The sequence below is a fragment of the Trachurus japonicus genome, chromosome 20 (genome assembly GCF_045865225.1).
Source record: "Trachurus japonicus isolate A0001 chromosome 20, Traja_1.0".
NCBI lineage: Eukaryota > Metazoa > Chordata > Actinopteri > Carangiformes > Carangidae > Trachurus > Trachurus japonicus.
The window spans coordinates 11,984,807-12,011,061 of NC_140926.1; the positions used below are offsets into that span (position 1 = coordinate 11,984,807).

The 26,255-nt window shown below is 40.9% G+C and overlaps 1 protein-coding gene across 4 annotated transcripts in view; it reads right to left on the bottom strand.

Moving 5' to 3' along the window:
- Nucleotides 1-24,154: 24,154 nt before the first annotated feature.
- Nucleotides 24,155-26,255, bottom strand: part of sema5a (sema domain, seven thrombospondin repeats (type 1 and type 1-like), transmembrane domain (TM) and short cytoplasmic domain, (semaphorin) 5A) — a 119,473-nt gene continuing 117,372 nt past the window's right edge. For all 4 annotated transcript variants that reach the window (XR_015034525.1, XR_015034526.1, XM_085763635.1 and 1 more), the window contains one exon: nucleotides 24,155-25,639. Coding sequence is in view for 2 of the 4 variants with exons in the window: in XM_085763635.1 (XP_085619761.1) it covers nucleotides 25,520-25,639 (120 nt within the window). In the remaining 2 variants the exon portion in view is untranslated. The remainder of the gene's footprint in view (nucleotides 25,640-26,255) is intronic.

Below are 26,255 nucleotides of genomic sequence, written 5' to 3' on the forward strand. Positions count from 1 at the left end.
ATATCGTCATTAAAAATTCAGAGGTGGGATAGTCTAGTTTCAAATCAGAGGGGGGCATCGGGGGAGATCTCATTAAGCATTTTTCATAATGAATGACATCTCTCCTGTCAGTAACTGGCTGCTTAACATGGGGACTCACACCTCACACCTTGTCTCCAATGTGTGAAATGTAAAACAAAGGAAATGAGAAAATGTTTTTTTTTATTTCTTTATCTTATCATGAGGATAAAATATAAGAAACCCTGCAGCAGAGCAGAGTTATTCCAACTATGTCTTTTTTCCATCAGGGGAGTGTGATAATGTATTTATTTGATGAGATTTGGGTTTTTAAAAGGCTTCACTGTACTCATCCCTCACACTGGAAGGAAAACGTGTCTCAGTATCAGCCGTTTGGGGGGTTTTCTTATTCCTCTATTCCCAGAGATGATCAACTTCACTTCACTTTTTGGAGTGAGTTGCCCTCTGTAGTCCTATCAGCTGTGAGACAATTGCAGCACGCGCCATTGATGTAGTCCTGGCAGGAGCAGAAACTGAGAGTGCAGATAAAACACCGCGCTCTGAGTCACGCACTGAAGAGCAAACTTTGTCAAGCTGGATTAACACTCACAAGCTCCCAAGCAGGAAGGCAATTACTTGTGTTAACACTGATATCCACTGTAACACCCCTTGACGACTGATTTCTCTTTGTGTGTCTCTGCGTGTGTTGATGTGTGCGCGTGTGTGTGTAAAGGAGAGAGTAAAAAGATAAACAGCTTTCTTCCCATCTTGCCTAACATGGTGTATATATCCCATAGAGGCTTGAATGCAATAAAGACAAACAGTAATGAAGTGACACACTCTCTCTCTATGTGTGTGTGTGCGTGTGCATGAGCTAATTTGCACCTCTTGAGTACTCTATGACTTCATTTACACTCCATTGCATTGAAACTACGTACCATGAAACACTATGAACCTTGTTTCAATTAAAAGAGAGTATAGGCACAACAATGAAGAGTGCTGCAAACCAACCAGTAATTGAGTTGCTGTTCAATTTTATATTCAGGCTCGTGCACAGAAAAGGTCACCTTCATTCACAAAAACCTCCAATTTTTAAATGTGGTTTTAAGAATAAGCTCATTTGTGTATTTATAGTTACAGTATCTCTTTTTAAATGTTACTCAAGCTGTGCCTGAAACTTTCCACAGACTTTCCGTGTTTTCTATTCCCAAACTTCAGTGCTCATCTTTTTTTCTCTGACTCTTTTTTGTTTCATGTTGCTTTTCTACTTCAGAGCCACTCAGATGTTTCTCAGTGCAGCAAGGTCACCCCTATCACCACCACCACCTTTATTTATCTTTTTTAGACCTCACACTGACAGACCCCAACCTCACACACTCATAACATGTAGACACACTCATGTGCAGACCTACCTCCCCATGCAAGGTTGATTGACAGCTGATCGCTGCAGCTGACCTTGGCAGGTTATATTTCTGACAAAGTCTAACAGAGACAGCGATACAGAGAGAGAGAGAGAGAGAGAGTGGGAAGCAAACACTTTGGATGTGTATATTAGAGACACGGGCACAGAGAAGCAGGCAGAAATAGAAAAGAATAGAGAGTGGGAGAGCAGAGTGGAGAAAGCAAGATGCATGAAGTGAAAATGTGAGACAGGCATAGCTGCAGACACAACAAGAGAGAAACAGAACAAAAGAAGACGGAAGAACACAGGCAGAGATAAAAAGCGAGACGGGGAAGGACTGAGCGTGCATTGTAAAGACTGCATCGGCTGGTGTGTGTGTGTGTGGTGAATTTCAAGCTGCACGTATTGGCAGGTGCGGTGGAGGTGAGGGAGTGTGTGTTGCTGCTGCTGCTGCTGCTACAGGACTGGGTCTCCTCAGAGGAGGAGGACGGCCCGTCAGCGGTCACTGCTCGGGTTGAGCCAGTGTGGAGCTGCTGCCGCCACACAAAGTCATTAAACCCCACAAAGCCTCTTAATCAGTCTGTGTCTCCGGGGGATAAAATATGCAACTTCAAGCACAGCGACACAAACGCAGGGACACACAAACGCGCGTGCATTCACCTGAGCACCGGCTGAAAAGCTCATTTTCAAAGTGAATCGAGGGAGAAGTTGAATCAAGGAGAGAGCTGAGAGAGCAGAGTTGGGAAGGACGATGCTTTTTGTCCTCGTGTTCAGGGTTCTGGGACCAGGTGGTTGACATTTACTTTAAGATTTTACCTGAATGAATTATTAAGAGCTTTTGAAAGAAATATGGTGAGCAGTTTTATAACCTGGGGGTCTGAACCCATCAGTGCCGTTGCACATGATGTTCTGGAGATTGTGAGATGATTTGTGAAATAACCCACATGCACTTTTTTAAATCTTTCATGTATCTTCCCATTTTATGTTTCACATTCCCCTTTTTCATGTTTCTAGTTAATAATTTCAGTATTTCTTATTCCCCCTTTTTATGTTTCCAGTTCCTATTTTAAAGTTTCAGGTTTTATTTTTCCTGTTCCTCTTTTGGTTTTTCTTTTTATGTTTCTAGTTCCATTAATATTTTCTTGTTTAATGGTTCACGTTCCTCTTTCACTGTTCTTTTTTTACTCATCTTGTTATTTTTGTTTTCTTCATCCTGATGTTTATGAATATCCTGAATGACTTCTCTTGTAATGGGTAGGACTTTGTCAAAGGCTCTTGCCTGCCTTCCTCCCCCGCACATGCCCATTGAGCTCTTATCGTACGTCTTTACCAAACACAAAAGACAAAACAGGCTTTTAAGAAAAAGTGTTATTTTTTTCCCTGTATCTCCCTTGTATCTAAAATTCAAAAGTAACAGAAAAAGTTTACAAAGTTGTCAAGATGGCTTCATAGTAAATTTAATACACACAGTCACGTACTGGACCATACACTAAATCCCCCATGTCTACCTAAGGGATATTGAAGTTATTACCCTCTACATTGAACAAAAAATAAATAAAAATGAAAAATGAAATGAAGAACAAAAAAAAAGAGAGAAAACACAATGTTTAAAATGAAGGTTCTTGAAAAACACCAAAGATCCCTGAACACCAGAGCCCATCTCTGTTCTCCTCAGATATTCTCTGTGCTGCATTGATCGCTCACTGTGGGAAATCTCAGTGCTGCTCCTCCGGCCCGTTTTCAAGATTCTTCACCACTGACATGTTTAGGTGAAGACAAGGAGCAGTGGTGGACACACTTCGGCTCCAGCTGCACCTTGAGCTCAAGGAGAAGCTCTGGCTGATCTCTGAACAGGGTTCTGGTAATTGAGATGTTTTTGGAGGCTTTGCCCTGAACATCCAGCTACAAAACAGATTTTTTAAAAATCTGTGGAGTGAAAAAGATCATCCCAGAAATATAACATTTTACTAGACAATCATACATACACTGGCTGCCTGATAGTCCCATTCTCTGGCTGGAAATAGAGCCTGACAGTATATGAAGCTGAGGATGTGTTTCCTGTTCTGGTCCCATTATTTCCTAATGATGGATCTCTGCTAATAGTCTCTCCTGCGCTGCTCTGTGGTGCTCACAATGGGCTTCTTGTTAATTGGCCTTTTGACAGTGATGCCCACCCACCGGTGGCCAACTGGGGTTTGATAAATGAGGTGCTCACTTTACTTTCACTCCCTCCATGCTTCATGTTTTGAGAGTTGAGTGAAGTGGGTGTTTGTTTTCCATAGCACTTTATGAAAGGCGAAGTACGCTTTGATGCACACGACCACTCATAAGAACCGCAAGATGAACAATGCTTGCTTGTTTGGCAGTGTATGTGTGTATGTGTGTGTGCACTCTGTGGTTAAATGAAAATCCAACATAAAATTATTCAGTTCAGCACTTAAGGCTACTTAAAAATACCTTTGCGTTCTAGTGCTATTTTTTTTTAGTGTTGGGTTCCTACACATTTGAAATGTTCCATACTTTTCCCAGACCCTAATTTCCAGACTTCTCGGTAAAAAAAATCAAATAATTTGTGATATTTGAGTAAATAGTTGTGCATTATATAAAAAAATTATGCAATTAATCATTTGTTTTCATTATTCTGAATGTGTATGCCATTATGTAACCAAATAATTTCCAGGAGATTGTAGCTATAGGTACAATAGCGCATACAAAAATAATTAACCCAGATAACTTCAGATAAGATCAAACCCATGAGTATTAAAGCAGAAGTAAGCGATCCGGTCGTTTTGGCCAACTTCTTGTCAGCCGATTGAGTTAGCAGTCCCCGTCCCTACGTCACCACATTCACGCGCATCCCTTGGCTGCACACACAGAGAGGACCGCCCCTTTATGCCGTTCTCTCTCCTCATTGGATAAAGGTTGTAGGATACAAGGAAAGTTTTCTCCTCGGCTTACAGCAGAGCAGAGTGACTGACAGACCCGTGTTTCGGACCAAACACTCTATATAAGTGATTCCCGTCGGAAGATATAACTATTTAAGACTTATATTAACACAAATATTCCGCTTACTTCTGCTTTAAGATAAATATTTCATACAATAATTTCAATTTTCCATACTTTTCCTGACCTGGAAATGTATAAAATCAAATTCCATACTTTTCCATGCTTTCCATACTTGCATAGGAACCCTGAAGTTTATCTTAAGTGATTTTGTACTTGTTCAGTTTATTGTAGAATATTTTCCAGTGATATAAACCATTGGTGGCTCAACATTTCGTGCCTATAATCATCAATCAAACAAGAACGAATCCATTACAAAAGCTGAGATAAAAGTTTCTCCACAAACAAATAAAACTCTGGTGGACCAGCATGCAATGCTGCCTCAAAGTAGCCTCTGAATTCTTGACTCCCAGATTCTCTTTATCAGCAAACAGCACACCACAGCTTTCATGACTGTTTTATGGGGGGCTTGTTGTGTTGCATTCTGCCAAATGTGGGAAACCAATACTTAACGGCCTTGACTACCTATTTTCTCATTCAGCTGCTCACTGTGAGCAATGGAGTCCTGCGTGATCACACACAATTTTCTGCCCGTGTTTGCACACTTTTGGTTGTATTTTTTGGTGTGTGCTCAGTAATGAGATTTGTGTGAGACTGGTAAAAGTGTGATGTGTAATCAGCTTCAGTTTGCCAATCACAATTTAGCAATGTTTAATCAAAACGGGATGGCAGTTGTGGGGTTGTTTGCTCGCAGAACAGTCAATCAAGCCTGATCAAACCGCACCCACACATGATGCAAATTAGCACAAGTTCTGAGTGGTAAACTCTTACGCAAAAAAAAAATACAGAGTAATGTGTTCTTCTAAAATCTAACTTTGATTTTCAACCAAATATCTTATACTCAGAAATGGGAAAAGTTATTGATACTGTAGAAATGTGGACGCGAAGCAGCAGAAATGTGTTAGTAGCCTCCAGGGGGCAGTGAACTACCAAATTAACCTCAGGTCAACATAATTTATGAGACACGGTGCCCAGACTCCAGCAGACACTCTCCTGTCATTTCAGTGCATAAATCACCATAGTTGCATTATTTCATATTTTCTGGTATGAGTCCTGCTACAATACACTGTCCTGTCTCTGTCTCTGTGTCCTTGCGTAGTGAGGAAATGTTAATTCAAAAAACACAGTTTTAAAACTTTCAATCTGGGAAATGTGATAGGGAGGAGGTCATTTATGCTGAGTGGTTTTTCTTTTTTTACTTCGCCAATTCTTCCAGCTTCCCCTTTGCTTAATTTCGGTTTTGCCTCATAGCCTTGTATTCTTCATTGCTTCCTCCTCTCCTCCTGTGTGTCTCTTTCAGTTTACTTTTAATTCCTTCGTGTGCTCCACTTCTGTCTGTACACTATGTGTATTTCCTCACCCGTGCTGCGTCTCAGCCTCTTAATGGATTGATCTAAGTGCTCTCCTGGTGCTCTGCAGCTGCTTGTTGTTCTTTATTACAGCAGAAGCTCGGCCTTAAGGCGATGCAAGTTTTTTTCTTTTGTCCCACAGTGGGGCAACGACTGGTGCCCTTGATGAGATGGCCCTGTTGCAGTGAGACTCATTAGCTAGCAGATGTGATGTGTCACCGCATATCACAGCATCAGGCACCAGTGGATACCTTTTTTGCTAAGGTGTGAATAATATATCAGATTTTGTTTACAGGCTCCTGTCTCCTCAGACATTATGCAGTCGACACCAGCCCTCCGCTATCTGGCGCTGTACAAACTCAAGAGCCACCAACTCGCCTGAGGACAGATAACACTGCCAGAATACTTCCAGTGTTCTCTATCACCTTGCATTCAAGTTAACAGTCGTCTAACTATGTGTGGTGACACTGCCCTGTGCAAGGCACATTGGAAGTTGCCAGGTAGGACATGTCAAAGTGGGTGATAATATCTCAAAGGACAATCTAAACAACAGAATAGGTGTGTGTCCTCTGGCCTCCCTCCAAATCCTATTTGGACGGGGAAACTGATTAGAGCATCCCTATGTGAAGGCCAAATCAGATCATGTTTGCTGCCCCCCAGTTTGATTAGGGATTAATTGTGATAGGAAGCAAACCTCCTGGGAGTAGAGTGGAAATAACAAGGGTTACAAAGCTTCACACACACCTCACCTCCTCCTCCGTCTCGCTCTGTTGCTATCTATCTTTGGTTCGGCCACCCTGCCCTAATACTTGCTCATCAAAGGTGAAAGAACAAAAACAACTTGCATGCATAGTCATCCATAATAATTGCTTACAATAACAAAGCGAGCTGCTGGCGTGCTTAAAATATCCTAAATTTGGCTGACTTCAGTGCCGGTATGTTTATTAATCTCTCTATCATTTAGCATGCATGAGGAATAAAGGGGTTTGCAGGTCATTTTTACCTCAAAGCAAAGCTGCGTTTGTTTCAAAATTAAAGGAATAATATTAATACCATGAAATTGTTGGCAGGTAAACAGTTGCACTGAAAATATAAAACTGACTTAAATGATTGAAGTGACAGTTCACAAAGACTTTCCACCCTTTGCTGCTGATGTCTATTGAGCAAGCTTATTGTTCTTGCGCAGCTGATAACGGCCACATTTGCCATTGTTAGTCACTTTTACAATAATGGGTCTTTCATTTCAGACAGAGGTAATCAGTATCTTGCTGCTGCTGTTAGGCTCTGGATCACAGTCATGAGGCTTAAGATTCATGCAGCCTGGGACGTGCAGGTCGACCATACTACGTATTATCTATATTATGACACTTCTTGATAAAACTTAATAATAATGTCGGTCATATAACAGAAATGTTCTGCTACCGATTACAGCAAATACTTTTTTCACATTTATTCATGGTAAGAAAGCAAGCTCTTCTTCTGCAGACCTTGTTGACCAAGGCAACACACCAGTCATGACTGGGATTCAAACCCCCATCCTCTCAATCCAAAGTTAAAGGGATAGTTCACTCAAAATTGAAATTTCACTCATTATCTACTCACCCTCATGTCGACTAAGGGTTGGGAGAAGTTTCAGAGTCCTCCGTGGCTTCTCTGAGTTACAGTGGGGCTCCGTGCAGCACTACACTGTCATATGACGGTAGCGAACGGGGCTCACTTTTCTTCGTCCAAAAAGACACACCAAAAAACATCCAAATACCTCCATGCTGCTCGTCTGTAATGTCCCTCTGGTATTGAAGCCCCAACATGAGAAATTGTTCCGAAAAAAATTAAATAAGTTTATATTTTAAGCTTGTTTGTAGTGGAAGCTCCCAGTGTTGCTCTGCCGGAATCTTGCGTGATTTGCGAAGCCGTGAACTGGGTGTCAGTGCAAATCGCACGAGATTTGCACTGACACAGGCAAAGCAGTGAACTGAGACACTGGGAGCTTCCGCTACAAACAAGCTTAAAACATACTTATTTAATTTTTTTCGGAACAATTTCTCATGTTTGGGCTTCAATAGGCTACAAGGCGGACATTACAGATGAGCACTATGGATTGGAAGTATTTGGATGTTTTTTGGTGTGTCTTTTTGGATGAAGAAAAGTGAGCCCCGTTTGCTACCGTCATATGGACATGCAGTGCTGCACGGAGCCCCGCTGTAACTCCGAGAAGGCACAGAGGACTCTGAAACTTCTCCCAGCCCTTAGTCGACATGAGAGTGAGTAGATAATGAGTGAAATTTCAATTTTGAGTGAACTATCCCTTTAATTGCAGTTCCCACTGAGCTATCCAGCTGCACCCCATGGCGCAGACATTTTCTAGTATTAGAATAGTATTGTATGACACTGTGTGAACTGCCTGACGTGCAGCCATTGTACGTACGTAAAAGGCTTGATTGCCATCTGATGTGGGTCTACCACCGCCATGGTTGGTCTATAAATCTCCCTTGTTCAGCTGTTGCTGCCTCTCTGATCCTCCGTTCTCCTTTTGATGGAAGCCATTGACCAGAAACATTAATAAGCAGAAGTGCTTTAGTCATGCCTCATAAAGTTACACTTTGTGGTCGTTAAAGACCACTGGGAGGAAATCATTTGTCGCGTGTTTGATGTGAATTGTTTCACAGACATCACAGAGACTAATGAAAAGCCAAGGCAAGCAAACAGTTTAAGCTCTTGAGTGTTCTGCGACGCCAAATGATTATTTGAGATTTGGTTTTTGAGATATAAATCTTATCACAATATCTTCCATCATTCATCACGATTGGCCACGGTGCAGCTCTGCTTGCTGGCTACATGGCTGATGATTTGCCATCTGCATCTGCATCTTGCCATCTTTTGATAGCAGTGGGACATTTGTTGTGCGAAGTAGTGTGCGTCTGTGTGTATCAGTGAGTCAGCGTCTGAGCTTTTATTTGCTGCCTGGTATGGATTCACATCTTCATTGGAGAGTCTTATTGTCGATGCCGACTGTCAGCGTGAATGTGTATACTCAAAGACTGAGGTACTTTATCTACTTTACTTGCCTCTCTCCCCTATTGTGTGTAGTACATATCTGTGTGTTTGTGTATACGTCTATGTCCTTGAGGGCTGCATGTGGATGAGAGTGTGAGGCTGTGTATTAATGCAGGTGTGTGTTTCTCTTCTTTGTCTCGGGACGAGCAGTCCCATCCGTCTTCTTTGCTCAGTAATGGGGGCTCAGGGTGGCTTACGCTCGGCCCCCTGATCCGTCCTCATTTGGTTGGCATTTCGTTATGGGCCAGACACTTTTCCTGTGACACGGAAAGAAACCCAGACCCCCCCACCCCCCCTTCTGCCATCCTCGCCACTATTTCTCTCTCCTTTTCTATCTCCGTAGTCCTTTCTCTCTCTGACTTTGTCCGACACAAACAAACACACACACACACACACACAGACACACACTTCTCCTTGTCTGCATCTCAGCTTTCACACCACTACCACAGGATGAGGCAAAATGAGGACAAATTGATATGAATCCCAAGGAAAGAAGCCAAGGAGTAAAAAAAAAAGAGGAGTAAGAAAAAAATAGGTAGCGGCGGCGGTGCCCACCTGCAAGGCAACTGTAAGCATAAATCCAATGATATACTGCAGTGGTGTTCGCACTGTAAGTGAGTCCATTTCTCATTATGATGCTCATAACAGTCACACAGGAAGAACTTATAGGACAGCCCAATGTCACACCAGCGTCAGATACATTGGATCATGCTCTTTGAGGTTAAATTTGCCATCTGTATATTTCCTAATAAAATGATTTTAGCAATTTAATTCAAACTCAGTAGCTGAGGCAGGATTTCTCCTACAGCCTCTTCGGCTCTGACTGATGTTTCCATAGTGGGTTTAAAAAGGGCTGTGCAATACAAATAAAGGCGAATGGAGTCAGCCTGAGAGAAGTCATCTGCCTCTCCTGGCCGGGGACTAAGGATAACGCATATAGGCAGTGTGCTGCAATGCACGCTGAATACCCCGTGGCTTAAAACAGGAGCCAGCAGCAAGCTGAGACAAACCTCATCTCGGTTAAAGGCAATTCCCGTTCATAGCGGTTCTCTAGCCCTGAGCTGCTGGGCCCCAAAACAAAGCCAGTCAATCTAATCATGAGAGAAGGTGAGTGGGGAGGGCAGGAGAAAGAAAGAGATGGAGGGAAGGAGGCTGAGAAGCAGCTTTCAGTGTGTGTGTGTGTGTGTGTGTGTGTGTGTGTGTGTGCATGAAAGAGAGTGAGTGGGAGATAAGGCTTTGCAGCATCAATCCTATGAACTCGAAGGCCCCTGGCTGGCTCTCAGAGGTGTTTATGTGTCTAAAACCCAGAATCATCCTGTCTGCTGCTTTCATTGTGTGAGAGAGAGAAAAAAAAACGGAGATATGCTAGTACCTGCTTTTTTCTCCCCTCAGCCCACTTTTAGACCTCTCCTTGGCTTTGGGATGGAAATATGGGCATCCTCATTTTTGCATATAGTACCCACAGCATCTACAAAGGTGCACTTACACTGGCCTACACTGTTTCATCCAGTGAAACTTTATGTATACCCTTTCAACTCAAAAGCAGCACATGCACAAAATGCACTCTCGGAAGCAGGCGCATGCACACTTTTTCGGTTTTCTCTGCAGCGCATGGGAATAAAGGTCCATTGTGTAGGTGTGTGCGGTGATGTGAGCACTCAAGTCTAGTCAGCACAACATGGCCTCTCCGAGCTGCTGGATAGCCCTACTGCTGAGCGCTGCAAGTACAGTACATCTCAATTTGTTCTGGGAGGGATCAGATTCTACTGCCTTGCAAATCTTACCAAGCAGCAGGCGAAGCACACAATTAATAAATGGAGAACTGTGGGAAATATAATAGAGCTATGTTTGAACCACCAGAATCCAAACGGAGCTTCGGTATATGTATCTACAAACTATCTGCGGGGAGTCTGGCCAAGCTGGATGAGAAGTAAATCAATGGGATGAAGGATAATTACAGGCTGCACACCATGCAAAACAATTTATCATACACCCATCTCCGTATAGATTAAAAGCATATGCAATGCAAACATCACTGTGTCATCACTGTATCCTCCAGGATGACGGTTCAGGTCTAAAGCCTTATTAATAACCACAGCCTTCTGATGGGTGTTATTAATCTTTCATTCTGAACCAGCCTGATACAGAAAAGAAAGTCCTTAAAGGTCTCGAGAAGGTTGAAGAGCATAGGTTGTGAAAGGACAACTCTATCCTAATTACCATCATCACTCACTCTTGCTCCTAATGTATCTGATCCTCTTCCGGAAATGAAAAACCTCATCACTAATAACCAATATCACACAGCTGAGGAGGAGTTTTACTAAGCACGACGATTTCTTGCAGATATTTTATTATATAATTTTTGGTGGTCAGAGGTTAAATGAATCGCTATTTGTTTTCAGAAGGGAAAGGGCATGTTAGCAAGCTAGCATTCATGTTAGAGGGGTTAATGATTGATTAACATTCATTTAAAAAGATAAGCTGTTCCCTCTGTGACCTTGCGTTCACATAGTCCGTTTGGTGTTGAATAATTTTTGCATTAATTCAAAGCAAATGCAAAGGAAATGCCACTGCTGTAGACTCACGTTGTAAGGAAATGTGGAGGAGTCTTCATATCTTCTAACATAGCAAGTGTGCTACCTGTAGTTAACCTTATTTCCACAGGCATGAGGGTAGCTATACAGTAAATGATCTTACTGTTTATCAAAATAAGAAATGTACTTGTTCAGGAAACATATGGGCTAACATTAGAAACAGATGCTCTGTGCTGTATTTATTTGTTGAGAATATCCTAACTTACGCAGCAAGACCCAAACTAGACAGCCTTAGCCATTATTATGGCTTCAGTAGCTTGTGAGATGTATGAAAATATATGAACATTTAAGCATGAACATTTAAGATATCCCTATCCTCGAATACAGCCCTGTATTAAAAAAAAAAGAAAAAGGAAAAGTTACTCACAGAATTTGTATTCTTTAGGCCCAGCTATACCCCGATGGCTGGCTGTTAAATCTGCTTGTGACAGTCGTCATTTCAGCAAACTAAATCCATGGTGTTTGGTGATAGTGCTCATGTGGTGGCTTCAGGACACTTGGGTCAGTACGGACGAGCAGTATGGAGGTATCTGGATGTTTCATAGTGTGTGTTTTGGACGATTCAAAAGTGAGCACTATCCACTGCCATTATACGAAAATTTGTTGCCAGCCGGACCCCCCCTGGAACTCCAAAAGCGTTTTGATGACTACAGAAGTTCTCCAAAACCCTTCCTTGGCAGGATGGTGAGTAGAAAATTGGTGAATTGTCGATTTTGGGTGAAGTATCCCTTTAAATTTTGCTAGCGACAGTAGCTAATCATTTCAGCAAACTCAATTCATGGTCCTTGGCTAGAAATAACAAGCCACGCTGTGTCTACCTCTGACCCAGTGTTTTGAAAATTACTGCTCTTTCAGAGCGGTATATCTGCCATTGTTCCACTGTAAACTGCATAGCACGGCAGACTGAGCAACTGACAGGTATATAGCAACGGTGACTCGGTGGGGGGGTGCGGTAGTCAATTGTGAGCACTGAAACCTAAAAATGTATAATGAATAGACCTATTGAACCCAGACTGAGTTTATTCCACATTGCAGATTATTTCCATTTTTTGTTGTTGTTTTGTTCATTGTCTTCTTCCTTACTTCCTGAGAAACCTTGCTGTAGATCAATAGCTCATCACAAGGCCCATTAGCAGAGAGGATTAATCTAATGGTGTAGTGAAATGAGGAGTTGGTTTAATCCAGAGCAGTAAAGCCTGATTCTAATTGTTAGCTGTAAAAAAAAAGAAAAAAAAGTACAGAGGATTGGTTACTCGTCGTTTCTGTATTGAGGATAATAGATTACAAATTAATGCTGATTAATCCTCAAAACAGTTTCTGACTGTTTCAGAAATGTTCTTTTCTATACGTTGGAGAAGTTATCCAAGTTCAAAAGAAAAAGATACGGCTGTGTGCAAAGAGGCTTCATTTTAATCAACACAGAATTAGACTCCTATCTCTGTGATATTAATGTTTAATTTTGTTGTATGAAGCCGGCAATCAGTCTTCTGAGGAGCAAATGAGTGTTTTTTAGAGATGTTTTACTCTCGCTCTCATTTAGTTTTACAAAACACCTTGATTGCTTTCCTCCCCGATTCTGTAATGATCGTGAAACAAAACAGGTGCCCAGTCATTACACTCCCTCACTCTCCATTGTTTTCTAGTTAAAGGTAATCAATTTTCTTATGAGCATGAATCCCTTAAGTGTTTTACTGTCTATGTCGAGTGCTTTCATTAATCAAACAGACAAACCATACCTTGGAGGGATGTTTGCTCCCCTGTTTAAAATTCGCCAGTGAAACAAAAAACTTCATAATGTGTAAAAATGAAAGATGTTACGGCACCAGTAGAGGCAATAATACGAGTAACTCCCTCTGTCTTATTTTCTCTCTTGCTTTTATCCATCTTCACCACCGACTCTCCTCTATCTGTCGACTTCTCTCTTCCTCTCACTTTCTTTTCTCTCTCATCTCCTACCTTCCTGTGGCTCATGAAGGGCTTCATTTGTCATCCAGCAGGTGATGAGAGCAGTGTTTTTCACCCTGACCTCTACTCTGCCACTAATGAGCTATCAGCTATGCTGCTTCATGCTCCCACAACCAGGAGGGAGACTTGGGTCAAATAATATGGTGGAAAACGCTCTGTTTGTTCAAGCCAGATGTGGTGGATTTTCCACATGGGAAACCACAATAAACTGCAAATATTTAAAGCTTTCACCCAGACAATAGAGCATATGAAGCAAAAATGAGTTTGCATTTCTGTGACTGACAAATAACCTGGCTCTATAAGAGTGATCTTAATTCAATAAACTCCAGCCATCTGCTGAGTCAAACAAGAGAAAAAAAACTCTATAAATGACACCTGGAGCCATACAGTATATGCTAATACGTTTTTTCCCCCTTTAGTTTGCTACAGTCACACTGTGAGTTTGGAAATCATTCAATTACAGCTACATCAGTCTGAGAACATGCATCAGCAGTCCACCCCTGCATGTATAACAACTTGAAAAACCTTTATATCAAACCTCCAAAGTTTTCACAGCCAGACATCATTGACAGTTCGACACCTTAATGTGCGTCACGTCTTTTGTCTATACTCTAACTAAACTGTCAGTGTCAGTCCTCAGACTTTTAGCCATTCACTTTGTGCTTGACCGACCGGTTACAACAAAAAGCAAACCAGCAGGATAACAGATGCTGTAATAGAATGAGAAATGAATGGCGGCGCTTTGGGGAAATTAAAAAGCATCTTTTTTCTTGTCTTTTCTTTTTTTTGTGTTGTGGCAGTAGATGGTGGTGAAACTTTAACTTAAACTTTTACACATTCAAATACTTGATAAGGACTGCAGGTTCATATTTATACCAACAAAGTCTGTCTTCTACAAAATATGTGATAAGCCTTTTTGTAACCTGTGCTAATAAACTCTATTGAAAAAAGACTTCTTCATGACCACAAGGCAAATACTGTAGGTCAGTGATAGAGGATTTGGGGAAAATGTCAGATGAAATCCAGTTTCCAAACAGACCTGGAAACCAAGGCGAATGTTATCATTTACCCCTGTAGGGGAGAAACCTGTCCTCCCTGAAACAGGAGAGATGTGTTTTGGCTCGGGCTGATGTCATGAAATAATATCTTACATGTCTCAGGTCATTTTCTGCTGCTTTATACTTGAATTTCTCTACATTTTAAAATGAGATAAACCTTTTTTCCCGGACATATTACCACAGGGGACGATGCTAAATCTTAAATCCTGTGGTGGTTAGTTCAGTTGAATGTGGGAAATATAAGGAGTGTTTTATATTCTGTGAATATGGGTATTAGCTGTGGGAGAATTAAAAGAGACAGGGGTCACTAAGAACAAGATGACTGGACTGAGGGAAAATGCAGGTATTGAGCTCTAACATCAAACAATTATTTCAGAATACTGAAATAATAAGGGAACTATCTGTGGTGGAATTGCTAACAGCTTGTGGTCAAAAGTTAAGGTCAGCAGCTTCACACTGCTTGAAACACTGAATTGATTTTAAGCAAAGCAATTTATTGGGAACACATATCTGAAGCTAATGCAGTCTGATACAGAAGCCCTGCATCAAATCCTCCCTTCATGGAGGTTATATTGTATTGATTGATTGAATTTGTTCTGTGGAGGTGTTGATTCGACTTTATGACAATGTTGGAGGATTTCAATTGTTGTGCCATTGTACTATATTATATTATATTAAACAAGTCACTGATTTGAATTGAGGGAATGAAATACCAGAAACACCTATTGAAATAAAGAAAAAACAATTATGCGACAGCAGAAACTGCAGCCTTGAAAATACAAAGATATTGCAGGACTGTTAGGACTGAATGAGTTGTGTCTTCTCCAAAACCTTAGAATTACAGAGAGGAGCTCATGTTCTAATGATGGATAAAATTAAAGGCACAAACAACATAGATTCTCAATCATCCACCATCAGTTCATTGAGACAGAGCAACAGAGCAAGGATTTCGGGTGATTGTAGAAATATTGTATCTGATATTCATAATGTTTAAGAAAGCTGCAAATCCTTCACATTTTCCATGAATGCGAGGCTTATCTACATTTAAGACGTGTTCCTTTCACAGCTTATCTATAATTAAGACAAACAGGCAAGAGATGTTTTTCTTTTTATCATTATCAATAATGTTTCTGAAAATTCTCAGTTGTGTAATTTCGGTTTTGTAGTCCTTAGTTGTGCTTTGTTGCCCTGAAGATCCTTCTACAGCTTAGCTTTTGCACATTTCCACTCAGCCCTCTTTTTTTTCCCCCTTTCTCTTTATTAATGCAGTTATGCATGTACCAGACACTACTTTAGTGGTGTCTGGTACCGGGAGGAAGCACCTCTTAACAGTTCTGACAGGAGTGGGTTTACCGCAAGAAATAATTTAAGTTATTTGAAATAATAAGGTCTAAAGTGTGACAGTGTTTATGGGTGGAACCTAAAGTCTCCAGCAAGTTACTGAACAATTTTATTCTGTGGAGAGTCAGTGGAAGTTTCAAGAACAACAATTTAATAAGAAGGTGCCCAAAAAAGAAAGAAAGAAATAAGATGTAATGTTTTTTTTTCTTCTTTTCTATAATTGTCTGCTACAATGTTAGTCTGGATACTGTGTCTCACTGTATTAGGGATTTGGGTGTGAATGGCTGTGAAATGCATGTTCTGTGCCACCCTCATTTCTTCTGAGGTACAACCACATGACATGGTATTATCCACAGCCGAAAAGCAAAGGCCTGTTTCTTCTACCGGAGTTAAAAGCATGCAGTGACAACTTGAAGAAACAGCACATAAGGAAAGTTGAGGGGGAAACGTAAATCTGACTCACACTCTGTCACAATTGAAGAATTGCTCATTCTTCTGAGGATGACAATAATTTTTTGTGGATGCAGAAATAATATCTGCAGTAATTCGCAGGCATATGGGCACATTTTCCGCTTCATAACTGTCAGCTCTGCAGTGAAATACAAGTCATTTGGATGTAAAAAGCTCAAACAAACACAAAGTAAATCTTGTGGTTTGTTTGAAGTTTGGTGTAAAGGTACAGATGCATTTTTATGACTCCCTCTGCTGTTTTTTGAAATATTGATTCACATCTTTTATTTTCTGGAATGCCATAAGTGAATTCTGCTCAAGGCTATCATGAATATTTTTATAGGATTTTGTGATGATACTACTTACAATACATTGGATATCTCTGGGTACGTTGAATGAATCAGATGAATGTATATTAGTGGCTTTTCCCTCTTTATAATTCTGGTGGGATCAGCAGAACGGTGAGGTGTCGGACAGAGAGTGAGAAAGACCTGGACAATCACAGCAGAGAAGTGGCCACTCCATCAGAGGAGCTCTGAGCACCGAGACTCAAGTGCAACTGCATAAGATAATTGTAGAGAAAGCAGGAACAGGTGGGATACAAGAATCATCCCTCAAGCTTCCAATTTATTCTAAATGATTGGTGAGGCATTAAGTTTCAGGTTAGAGTATTAGAAAATAACGTCTTAATTTTTCTATGACTCATTGTGTTTAATTAACGGGACCAATGGGGGCTACAATTTCTAAATTATATTACAATATTTTACTTATACTTTTTAATATTACAATTCATCATAAAATTAAAGGTCAATTTAAGACAAACTTTCTGAACAATTCAATTATTCACTCATAAATTGGAAATTGTATTACAAAAATCAGCTTACCTTCATATTTAATGAATGAAAGATTCAGTATAATGTTTCTATTTCTTTTAAAAAATCATGAACTTGGGGCGGAGTTTAGCTCAGTTGGTAGAGCACCCGCCCCATGTGTTGAGGCTATAGTCCTCGCTGCAGGCGGCCCCGGTTCGAGTCCCGCGTCGGACGGCCCTATCCTGCATGTCATTCCCCCCATCTCTGCCTCCCATTTCCTGTCATACTCTCAACTGTCCTATCGAATAAAGGCATGAAAAGCCAAAAAATATACTTAAAAAAAAAAAAAAAATCATGAACTTCACTATTATTATTCTACTGGGAAACTGGGGATGGTTAGAACAGTTGTATTTCTATCTCAGGATTTAGTAGATCAACAAAACCTTGGAGGAATTCATGTTCTAACCCAAAACCTGGAGACAGTTGCAATAGAAATACACAAAATACACATAAAATATATTTTTCAGTTATTGATACAGTTTTATCCCCAAGCAAATGGAGGTCCCTTCATCCATTATATCTTCAATTATTCACTCCAGGCACACAGCTTCTCTGTTTTCATGTTCATTATGGGATAAATTGTGTCCTAAAAAAATCAAGCAATTTTGTTGGCATTTTGGCCAGAGACTGTCAGCGCTCTGCTTGCTCTTGTTTTGCCATACCACAGCTGCTCATGGTCACCTCTGTAACTGCTGCAGTCACTCGCTGGTCCTGCTGTTGTTCATATATATTTCATAAGTTTCTAGGTTTATTAATGTATCAGTTTTTTTTCACCAGTAAAAAAATCTGCATGGCAAATAAAAACAAACAAAAATTACTGGCATTGTCTTTTCCACGGTCGTTACTTGTTGAAGACTCTGATCGCACGTGTTTTAGTGCATGTAGAAAGGAGGGAGAGAGATACAGTAGACAGCAGCTTGATTGACACATCACAGATCCAATCATCGAGAATGTCGCGTTCAACATGATTGGATGCTGTTTTTACAGGCTTGTTCGTTCCACAGGTGACTGACTTTTTCCATTTTTGTGAAAAAGAATTAAATTACTTGGTTGCAATCGGGGTGTGGAGAGGATTTCAAGCAATTCAGTAAAAATTGCCACATCCCCAACCCTACCTTTAAGCTTTAACCACAGGTTAAATCTATTCTTGTTTCTGTTAACTAAAGCAAAGACACAGCAAAACGGATTGCTTTGTTTGGACAGAATCAATCTTTAACTTCCTTAATGCAGTCATCTAGAAATGAAAAGCATGGCTGATCAAAGATCTGCTGAGCACTTTGATTCCCTTCTTCTCTGTTCCACTCTGAGATTATTACACTTGTATTGTGAGTAGGCAAACTAAATACTAATCATAAATTCTGCTATGCACTGTATTTGCCAAAGTACTTGTAGCAATAAAAAAAGTCATAAAATAACAAAGGAATTAAAGATGATGATCAAATAAAAGTTATTCCTCCCATTAGAAATGTTTGTGCCAGAATACTCAGTATATAGGCCCAACACACACACAGTAACAGAAAACATAGTGAACAAGACACCAAAAACAAGGCTATATGGAAACATTTCAGATGCATGATGGGACTATTTCAATTCAAAGCATAATCACAAACAAATTAAAGTTGCAAACATTGAATAATCATAATCATAAGTAAATTAAAGAGCAATGCTAGCAGCTTTAGTTGCACTCCGATTTAAACCCTTATATCAGCACACTAACATGCTAAAGTAAGAGGATATATAGTTTGCTCCGTTTACAATCTTAGATTAACATGTTAGCATGGTTGCATTTGCTAATTAGCACTAAATACAAAGATGTAGACAAAGCGAAGAGTGGATTAATTAAAGTGACTTCCATTGATCGTGAATGAGGCTGTGTGACTGTGTGGACCAACTTGCAAGACAATCCATCCAGTAGTTGGCACAGATTTCACCAAAAATAAAAAAGTGTCAATCTCATATATTGGTGCTAGAGGAAAAGTTTGAGTCACTGAATTCATTGTCATGGATGTCTGAACAAATCCATCCCAATCAATCCAACTGTAGACGTAGTAGTGACAGACGGATGTTGCGACTCCTGGAGCAATGCTAGTGTTGCTAAACATGAAGTGCATGGTATGTAACTATACTGTACAGAAAGGCTAATGAATGTTAAAAATGTTACAACTATCTATGTTTAGTACATGAACAGAATGATAAACCTGTTTGCTTCTTTTCAACCTCACTGCAGATGGCTTTTGCAGACACTGCAAGATAAAAACAAATGGTTATGGCTCTCCCTCGCGTTATTGGACACTAGTTCTTGCCACTGACTGCGCTGTGAGAGACACCTTCCCACAATTGATAAGACCCTCTGCACCAAACAGAATGGCGGTCATCAATAGTCCTTGTGAGTGGATCTAGTGCTGACAGAGCCCTTCTGTTCTAAAAAGGTCCTCGTCTGTGCAGATACTAAGGAAGCGGAGCAGCGCCAGAGCAGCTGGGCTCGCTGAGGAGAATCAGGGCTTGTGGGGAAACTGGCAGAGAACGATGGAAGAGACGTAGTGGGTAATTGGAGCGCAGCAATATCCGCCATCTTGGCTCGTTACCTAAATAACAGCTTTGATTGAGGTGAATAGGCCCATAAAGGGTTGTGGTGGTGCTGATAAGCTTCAGTGTGGCTTGGCTGGTGTAGCATGGCTCTTGGCATCCATGAGGACTCTTGGCTTCCTGCAGCTGAGACCTGGATCAGCGGGACAGGCACCTGGGATTCCAGATGTCTTGGGGTAGAATCTATGGTGGCATCTCTCAACTGGCATTAGTGCCTGCGGTGACATTCATCCTTCAGCATGGCACATCGGAGCTGGCAGCGTCGTGCCAGCTTCCTATCAACCCACACATATCTGTCTGCGTGAGCCCTGCTGGAAGTGGTACTTCCCTCTGTCTGGGCCGAGGCAAAAGTTAGTGCAGGAAACGGAGGAAACTGGACCGCTGCACTGTCTGAAACGCTCTTAAGTCACACCAACAGTAAATGATTGTGTAATGAGTATCATTGAACCCAGAAAATGGAAAGAAAAACACAATTTTCCTTGAAGACATCTGATATGCAAAATGTTTCTCCTTTAAGCTACAGCAAGGCAGTCATGCAGATTAGAGCTGCTTTGAATCTTTCACATTGTTGTGCTTTAAATACAGTACAACACTGTTAAGCTGGACTGAGGCTGTACTAAAGAGAGTTGGCTTCACAACATTTAAGCATAGAAAAAACAATGCGTAGGTCTACACGTCGTATATAACTGGACTGTGAGGGAGTCGATGAAAACTTGTGGAACAAGCACTTTCAATGGAAAGCAGCCAAAACCTGCTGAAGAGGTCACAACATGATGTAATATACTAACATATTCATGACACCTTTATGTCATATTTGCATTCTAGCTGGTGTCAGCTGGTTTCAGCTCCTTACAGTATCTGTTTGCTTATCTCTAACTTTGTGCTCACATACACAGCATTTTAATGGCAAATTTTCACTTTTAATTCTGTTTTACCTGTGAATAAAGTTTTAAAACAATGGAAGAAATATTGACCTAAAGGCCACATGTTTAAAGCCATGTGTTAACCAGCAGTTACTTCAAAGCCATTTCCTGGATGCTGCTCTGCTTTGCTCGAATACTGATCTTACAGAATTATCATACACATATGGCTGTACACTGATTTACATCTACCTTATTTTACGATTAATTTTATTCTATCTTAAACTTTACATCTGCACTTTAATTCATTTTAACTTATTTTATGGTATGCCCCTGTGCTGTCTTTACACTGTGTTAGGTTGTGCTCATTTGGATGAATTTGGAAGTGTGGCTGTTGTTATCTGTTATCTGTTTTTTTTTGTGATGAGCTCTCTGACATCTGAATTTCCCGGCAGGGCTGAATAAAGTTTTACTCTACTCTACTCTCTCTCTCTCTGTAAAATCAGATTGAAGGTTACAGATGGCAGAATAAAGAAAAGATTTGCACTGGGTGTTTTTTTTAAAGGTAGCCAAAGGGTCTGAAAATGCAAATGCCCACTGACGATGTAATAGAATATGTTAGTGAAAAATCCAAACCAATGACAAAAGTCTAACACTTGGCCTACCAACAGTGTCACTCAGCCAACTATACTTAAGCGATGCTAAAATGCAATGTGATTCACAACTTGTGGGCTACAGTAAAGAGTGCAATTTTGGCGAAAACAACAATTTTTGAACTGAGTTTAAAAAAGGATGAGAACCACTAATTTAGCACAACTTGAGAAGTAGTTGGGAGTATCTTCTGTCCAAGTTGGTTTATATCAAGTAACAACTGCTACAGAAGTGAAATCAACAGGCTGCTGCACCAAGAGTAGTATACCATATCACTCTGCGAGAAAAACACATGAGTGAGCATCTCTGTTTGTTCAGATAGACCTGCGCTAACTTAAATCCCCACCCACACACCACCCTCCATCCCAACCTCCACTCAAGGTGTCGGTAATCACAGTTATTTCCCTGGTGCAAAAAAAACAAACACATTATGACAGCTCATGCATTGTTCAGTAGTGTTCAGTCTTCCCTGGGGTTGTTTAGTCAACAGTTACTTCCATCACTTCTCCCAGCTCATATAAACACAACACAATAGCATACATTCGTCACGAGAGTTTTTTTCTCTGGAAGCATTTTTTTTTTTACACTCTACTGTGTTGATTGTATGGCGCCTAGTCCCAGACTTACAGCTATAACATCCTCTGACTCCGTGGTTAACAGATGACTTCACAGTTTTGGCTGGATTCTCAACTGGTGCTGAACAACACCAGCCGTCACAGTGCCCACTTGTAATCCGGGGATGTAATTCTGAGGCATTTGTATACAAGGCCTTCTGATTTTACTGTGCCGACAGGGTGGTGGATGTAGCTCAGGGATGTGCTGAAATGTCAGTATGAATCACAGTGATCCATGTGAATGAGAGAAAATGTGGCATCGAGAGGAAAAAGAGGTGTTTAATGGGATATTCACGCTCTGTTACCTGCCTGACAGGAACAATCTCACTCACTCACCTTGTTTGCCACTCAGAGGCCTCTGTGTACAGGTTGCTAATTAACACAGCTCCTGAATGCTTTATGAGCAAAATGGTAACATGCACAGGCAAACCTGGCTCATATTTGAAAATGGCTATTTATAGCAAATGCATTAGGTATTCAAATTCAAACATAATATGGGTATCATGCAAACTAATATTCAGAAAATGGCCATGATTGCAGTGCTTATACTGGAGATAAATATGTGTACCCTATGAAATTGAAATCATTACATTGTAACTACTATCATTTGAAAAAATAAACAAATCTATGACCAAATTTTTCTAATAATCTACTTAGAGGCAAAACAGTGCTTTAAGCTAAATTCAAACATCAGCATGCCAATATACCTCCCTGAGATTTGGCATGTATCTACCATGTCTGTTTAGTTTTAGTTTCGTGTGTCTCACAGTAATTGCTCATTTTTGCTAAGCAGTAAACACCAGAGGCAAAACGATTTTTATCATAAACTTAAGTGTTAGACGGATTTAAATTTTGATTTTGTGATGCCAAGTGATAGGAATAACCTAAATTCTCCCATTTCATCCAAAGCATGAACGTGTGCACCAGATTTCATGATCGTAGATGTTCAGACAATTCTCTCAAAACCACCAACATGAACCTCAAGGTGGCGCTAGAGAGAAAACTCAACAAACACCAAAGTCGCTGCATAAAACTTCACAGCAATTTTGCTAATCATTGTTGAGATATTTCTGTATTTATCTTTCCAGATTGTGCAGATTGTGACCCGCCTTATCACATCTCGAGACACTTTGACTTCTTTATAAGCAGGACAAGCAAGCACTCACGCAGTTCGTTTCCCTGACAGCCGTAAGACATCCCGCTCTCGTGACCTTTAGCTTTGACCTTTAACAGCCCCTAAATGCCACTCTGGGAAAGTCATTTATTGTCCACAGCCGTGCTGTTCAAGTGGAATGTCACATGTGTCTGACTATGAGCTGTGTGGCTCTGGATGATGGTGCTTAAGAGAGCTTGCACCCCGCTCTGCTCTCAGCTGTAGATGTGTGTATGTGCAGGAAACATGTAGACACTGTGTACTGTATGTGCATCTAGTAATTGTTTGTCTATGAAAAGTTTGGTGGGGTCAGTGTGGAACAAGTGCTTTATACATGTTGCATTTTGTCTTGAGAATGAATTTTGAGGAGAAACAGTTCTGAAAGCAAACTGCACCCACACATTTCCAGCTGCTCACACCACCCCCAACTTTCTAACACACAGTTGCCCACACACATGCACATATTTCCACCGGTTCTAGCCCTATTATGTTCTTACACAACTGTCTGTGTTTCTGTTGCTACATTGTTTTCTCAGGTAGGTGGAATGGACTCAAGGCAAGGAGAGATTGATTTTCTGGAGTCAGACGGAGTCGGGCTGTACTTTGGGCTGGATCAGCAGCAACACCCCCACCCACCACCCCCAAACTCAACCGACCAAACAGCGGGGTGATTAATAACACCCCCTCCATTACCCTCTGCACACAGATGGGACGTCAGGTTGAAGGTTGATGGAGAACAGCACGGTGTGTGGTGTTACACCCCATCATACAGATTACAGCTCGGGCATCAGACAGCACCCCTTCCACCTTTACCCCGCTGCCTCGTGCGATTTGTATCCTTCAGGTACCCTTCCACTGCCTCCGATGCCATTCGTCACTACGGGGCCCTGCTGAAGACTCCTTTAAAAATGGGTGGAGGGAGTCTCTTACTCTGCTTCTGAGTGATTTATGGGGTGCTGGAGTGTGCTTACAGAGCTGTGGCTTTACAGTGTTTTTGCTTGAGGAATATCAAAGTATCCAAAGTTGTCAGAGCAATCCTCCCCGGACAGAGGCGCCTCACACTTACAGCACATCACCGGCCATTTTCATTCAACTTGAAGCCATAGTTTTTGACATTCATTTTTTGTAACTCAAACTCTGACAAGTCATTTGTGTACGAAGCAGTTTTTAATTTATGCACAGTAACACAAGCAGACATGTAAAAAGAGTTAGTTGCAACTGAATCATTGAATAACCTAATATTTGGTTATACACTCTCAACAGAAATATCTCAACTTGATGAATGAATTTCATCTTATAGTATATGGGTTGCACTCCAGTCGGGGTTCAGGAAAATAGTGTTTGCTACGCTCCAGCTGTACAGTAAATGCCGTTAACATCCTGCTCTCACAAATACATATTTAACTCAGAAGCCAAAGGAAGAGCGAACACTATCAAAATTCAAAAACATTATTATTATTTTTTTTTTTTACAAAAAATATAAAAAGTACGGTGACAAAGAACTTGATGCAGGCTGATATGAATACTCCCGATTACTTGCCAGAATTCACATAAACTTTTTTTTTCTTTTCAAAAGAAAACATTTAATTCTTTAAACACTTGAGACATTGAATAAAAGTATTTAGAAAAACTACAGACATAAGTTTTGAACTTAACTTCCTGTACAAAAAAACATATGTACCTTTAAAAGCAAAAAAAGCAAAGGAAATAAAGCAAAAAGAAAACAAGGAAATACAATGTTCAATCACTGCTAGCTGCTAGACCCTGCAAGAGCCTGAAACTGAAAATAACAAAAAACAAAACAAGAAAAGAAAAATTTGACCACAGACTTCGAATATCTACATCCTGATTTTAGGACTGGGGGTGGATATCGATCCATTTGGAGACTGCTGCAGCAGTAAATGGTAAAATCACCCAGCATCATTGCAGCCATTTATTTCTTCCAAAACCAGTCCTGAACTCTACGACCAGCTACTGTAAGACGCTGCTTGCAATTCCCCAAACCCTGGAATGCGATCAATCATGCAAAACAAAACAGAACGACAGAGAAAAACACGTCAGATGAAGTCATGCAAAGCGTTTTTTTGTGGTTATTTCCCCTCATTACAAATACAGGTCTGTTTTGGAGGCGTCACAGGAAAGTTAAAAGGGATCACATTTCTCACAGTCTCTTTGAGTTGAGTTCTTATTTTTTTTCCCTTTTTTGTCCACGTTGGGAAATCCAGTTGTCCGTTTCTCTGCGAGAGTCAAGGCAAGATCTGCCCCCAAAGATAGAGCTTTCCGAGTGTACCCCAAGGCACCTGAGAGAAAGTGGGCGTTTCCCTCTGTTGGCAACACTGTGTGTCTGTGTTTTCATTACATACCAGCTGCCATAGAGTCTCAGAGTGGGACTGTCCCACGCATGGTGTCACGAATCTCAATACAAAGCACAAAGAAAAGAATACAGTCAAATCGGATGATAGGGTTGGTGTTCCCACTATGGTATGGAGTGTGAACTGCCGAATTAAAGGTTAATAGTCATCGTAGGTATTGAGGTCGGCGAAGTATGCATTGGTATAGGTCTTCCCGGCAAGCTGTGGGTTGAAGTACTTATTTCTTTCCTCCAGAATCAGATTGTTTTTGTTGAAGGCCTGTGGAGAAAAAAAAAGCAGAATAAGACAGAGAGAGGAGAAAGGGGTAGGAGTCAGTTTGAACTTGTTTGTGACACATGGATCAAGTGATTATTCAGCCCAGATGGCAAGGTAAAAGCAAATCCATCTATCCCCCCAAAAAAAAGACAAAAAGGAGCAACACAAATCAATGGGAGGCCACTCAGTGAATGAAACATACATTTCACAGAGCAAGGTCAAAGCAGTTGCAAACAGGCTGGAAAAAGGATAAGCCACCACGGGGCTAAATTATTTTGATGCAAGTCCATATGTCCACCTCTGTCATCTCTAATACCCAGCATCAGCAGTTTTTATGGCTCTTGGATTGTTGGTCCTCTAGGACAATCTAGGCCATAAAAATCGATCAAAAGAGAGTCACTTTTCTGTTAAACAATAAGGAAGTGCCATAGGGGCATCTTCTCCGTCCCTGCGTGACATGGTAAACATAGAATGAATCTCTGATGTGGCGCTCTCTACAACATCAGCAATTTGGCAAATGGATGTGTTCATATCCATTCTGTTGTATGTGTGTGTGTGTCTGTGTGTGTGTGTGTGTGTGTATAAGGAGTCCCTAGGGGCATCGTAATTGAACACTTGA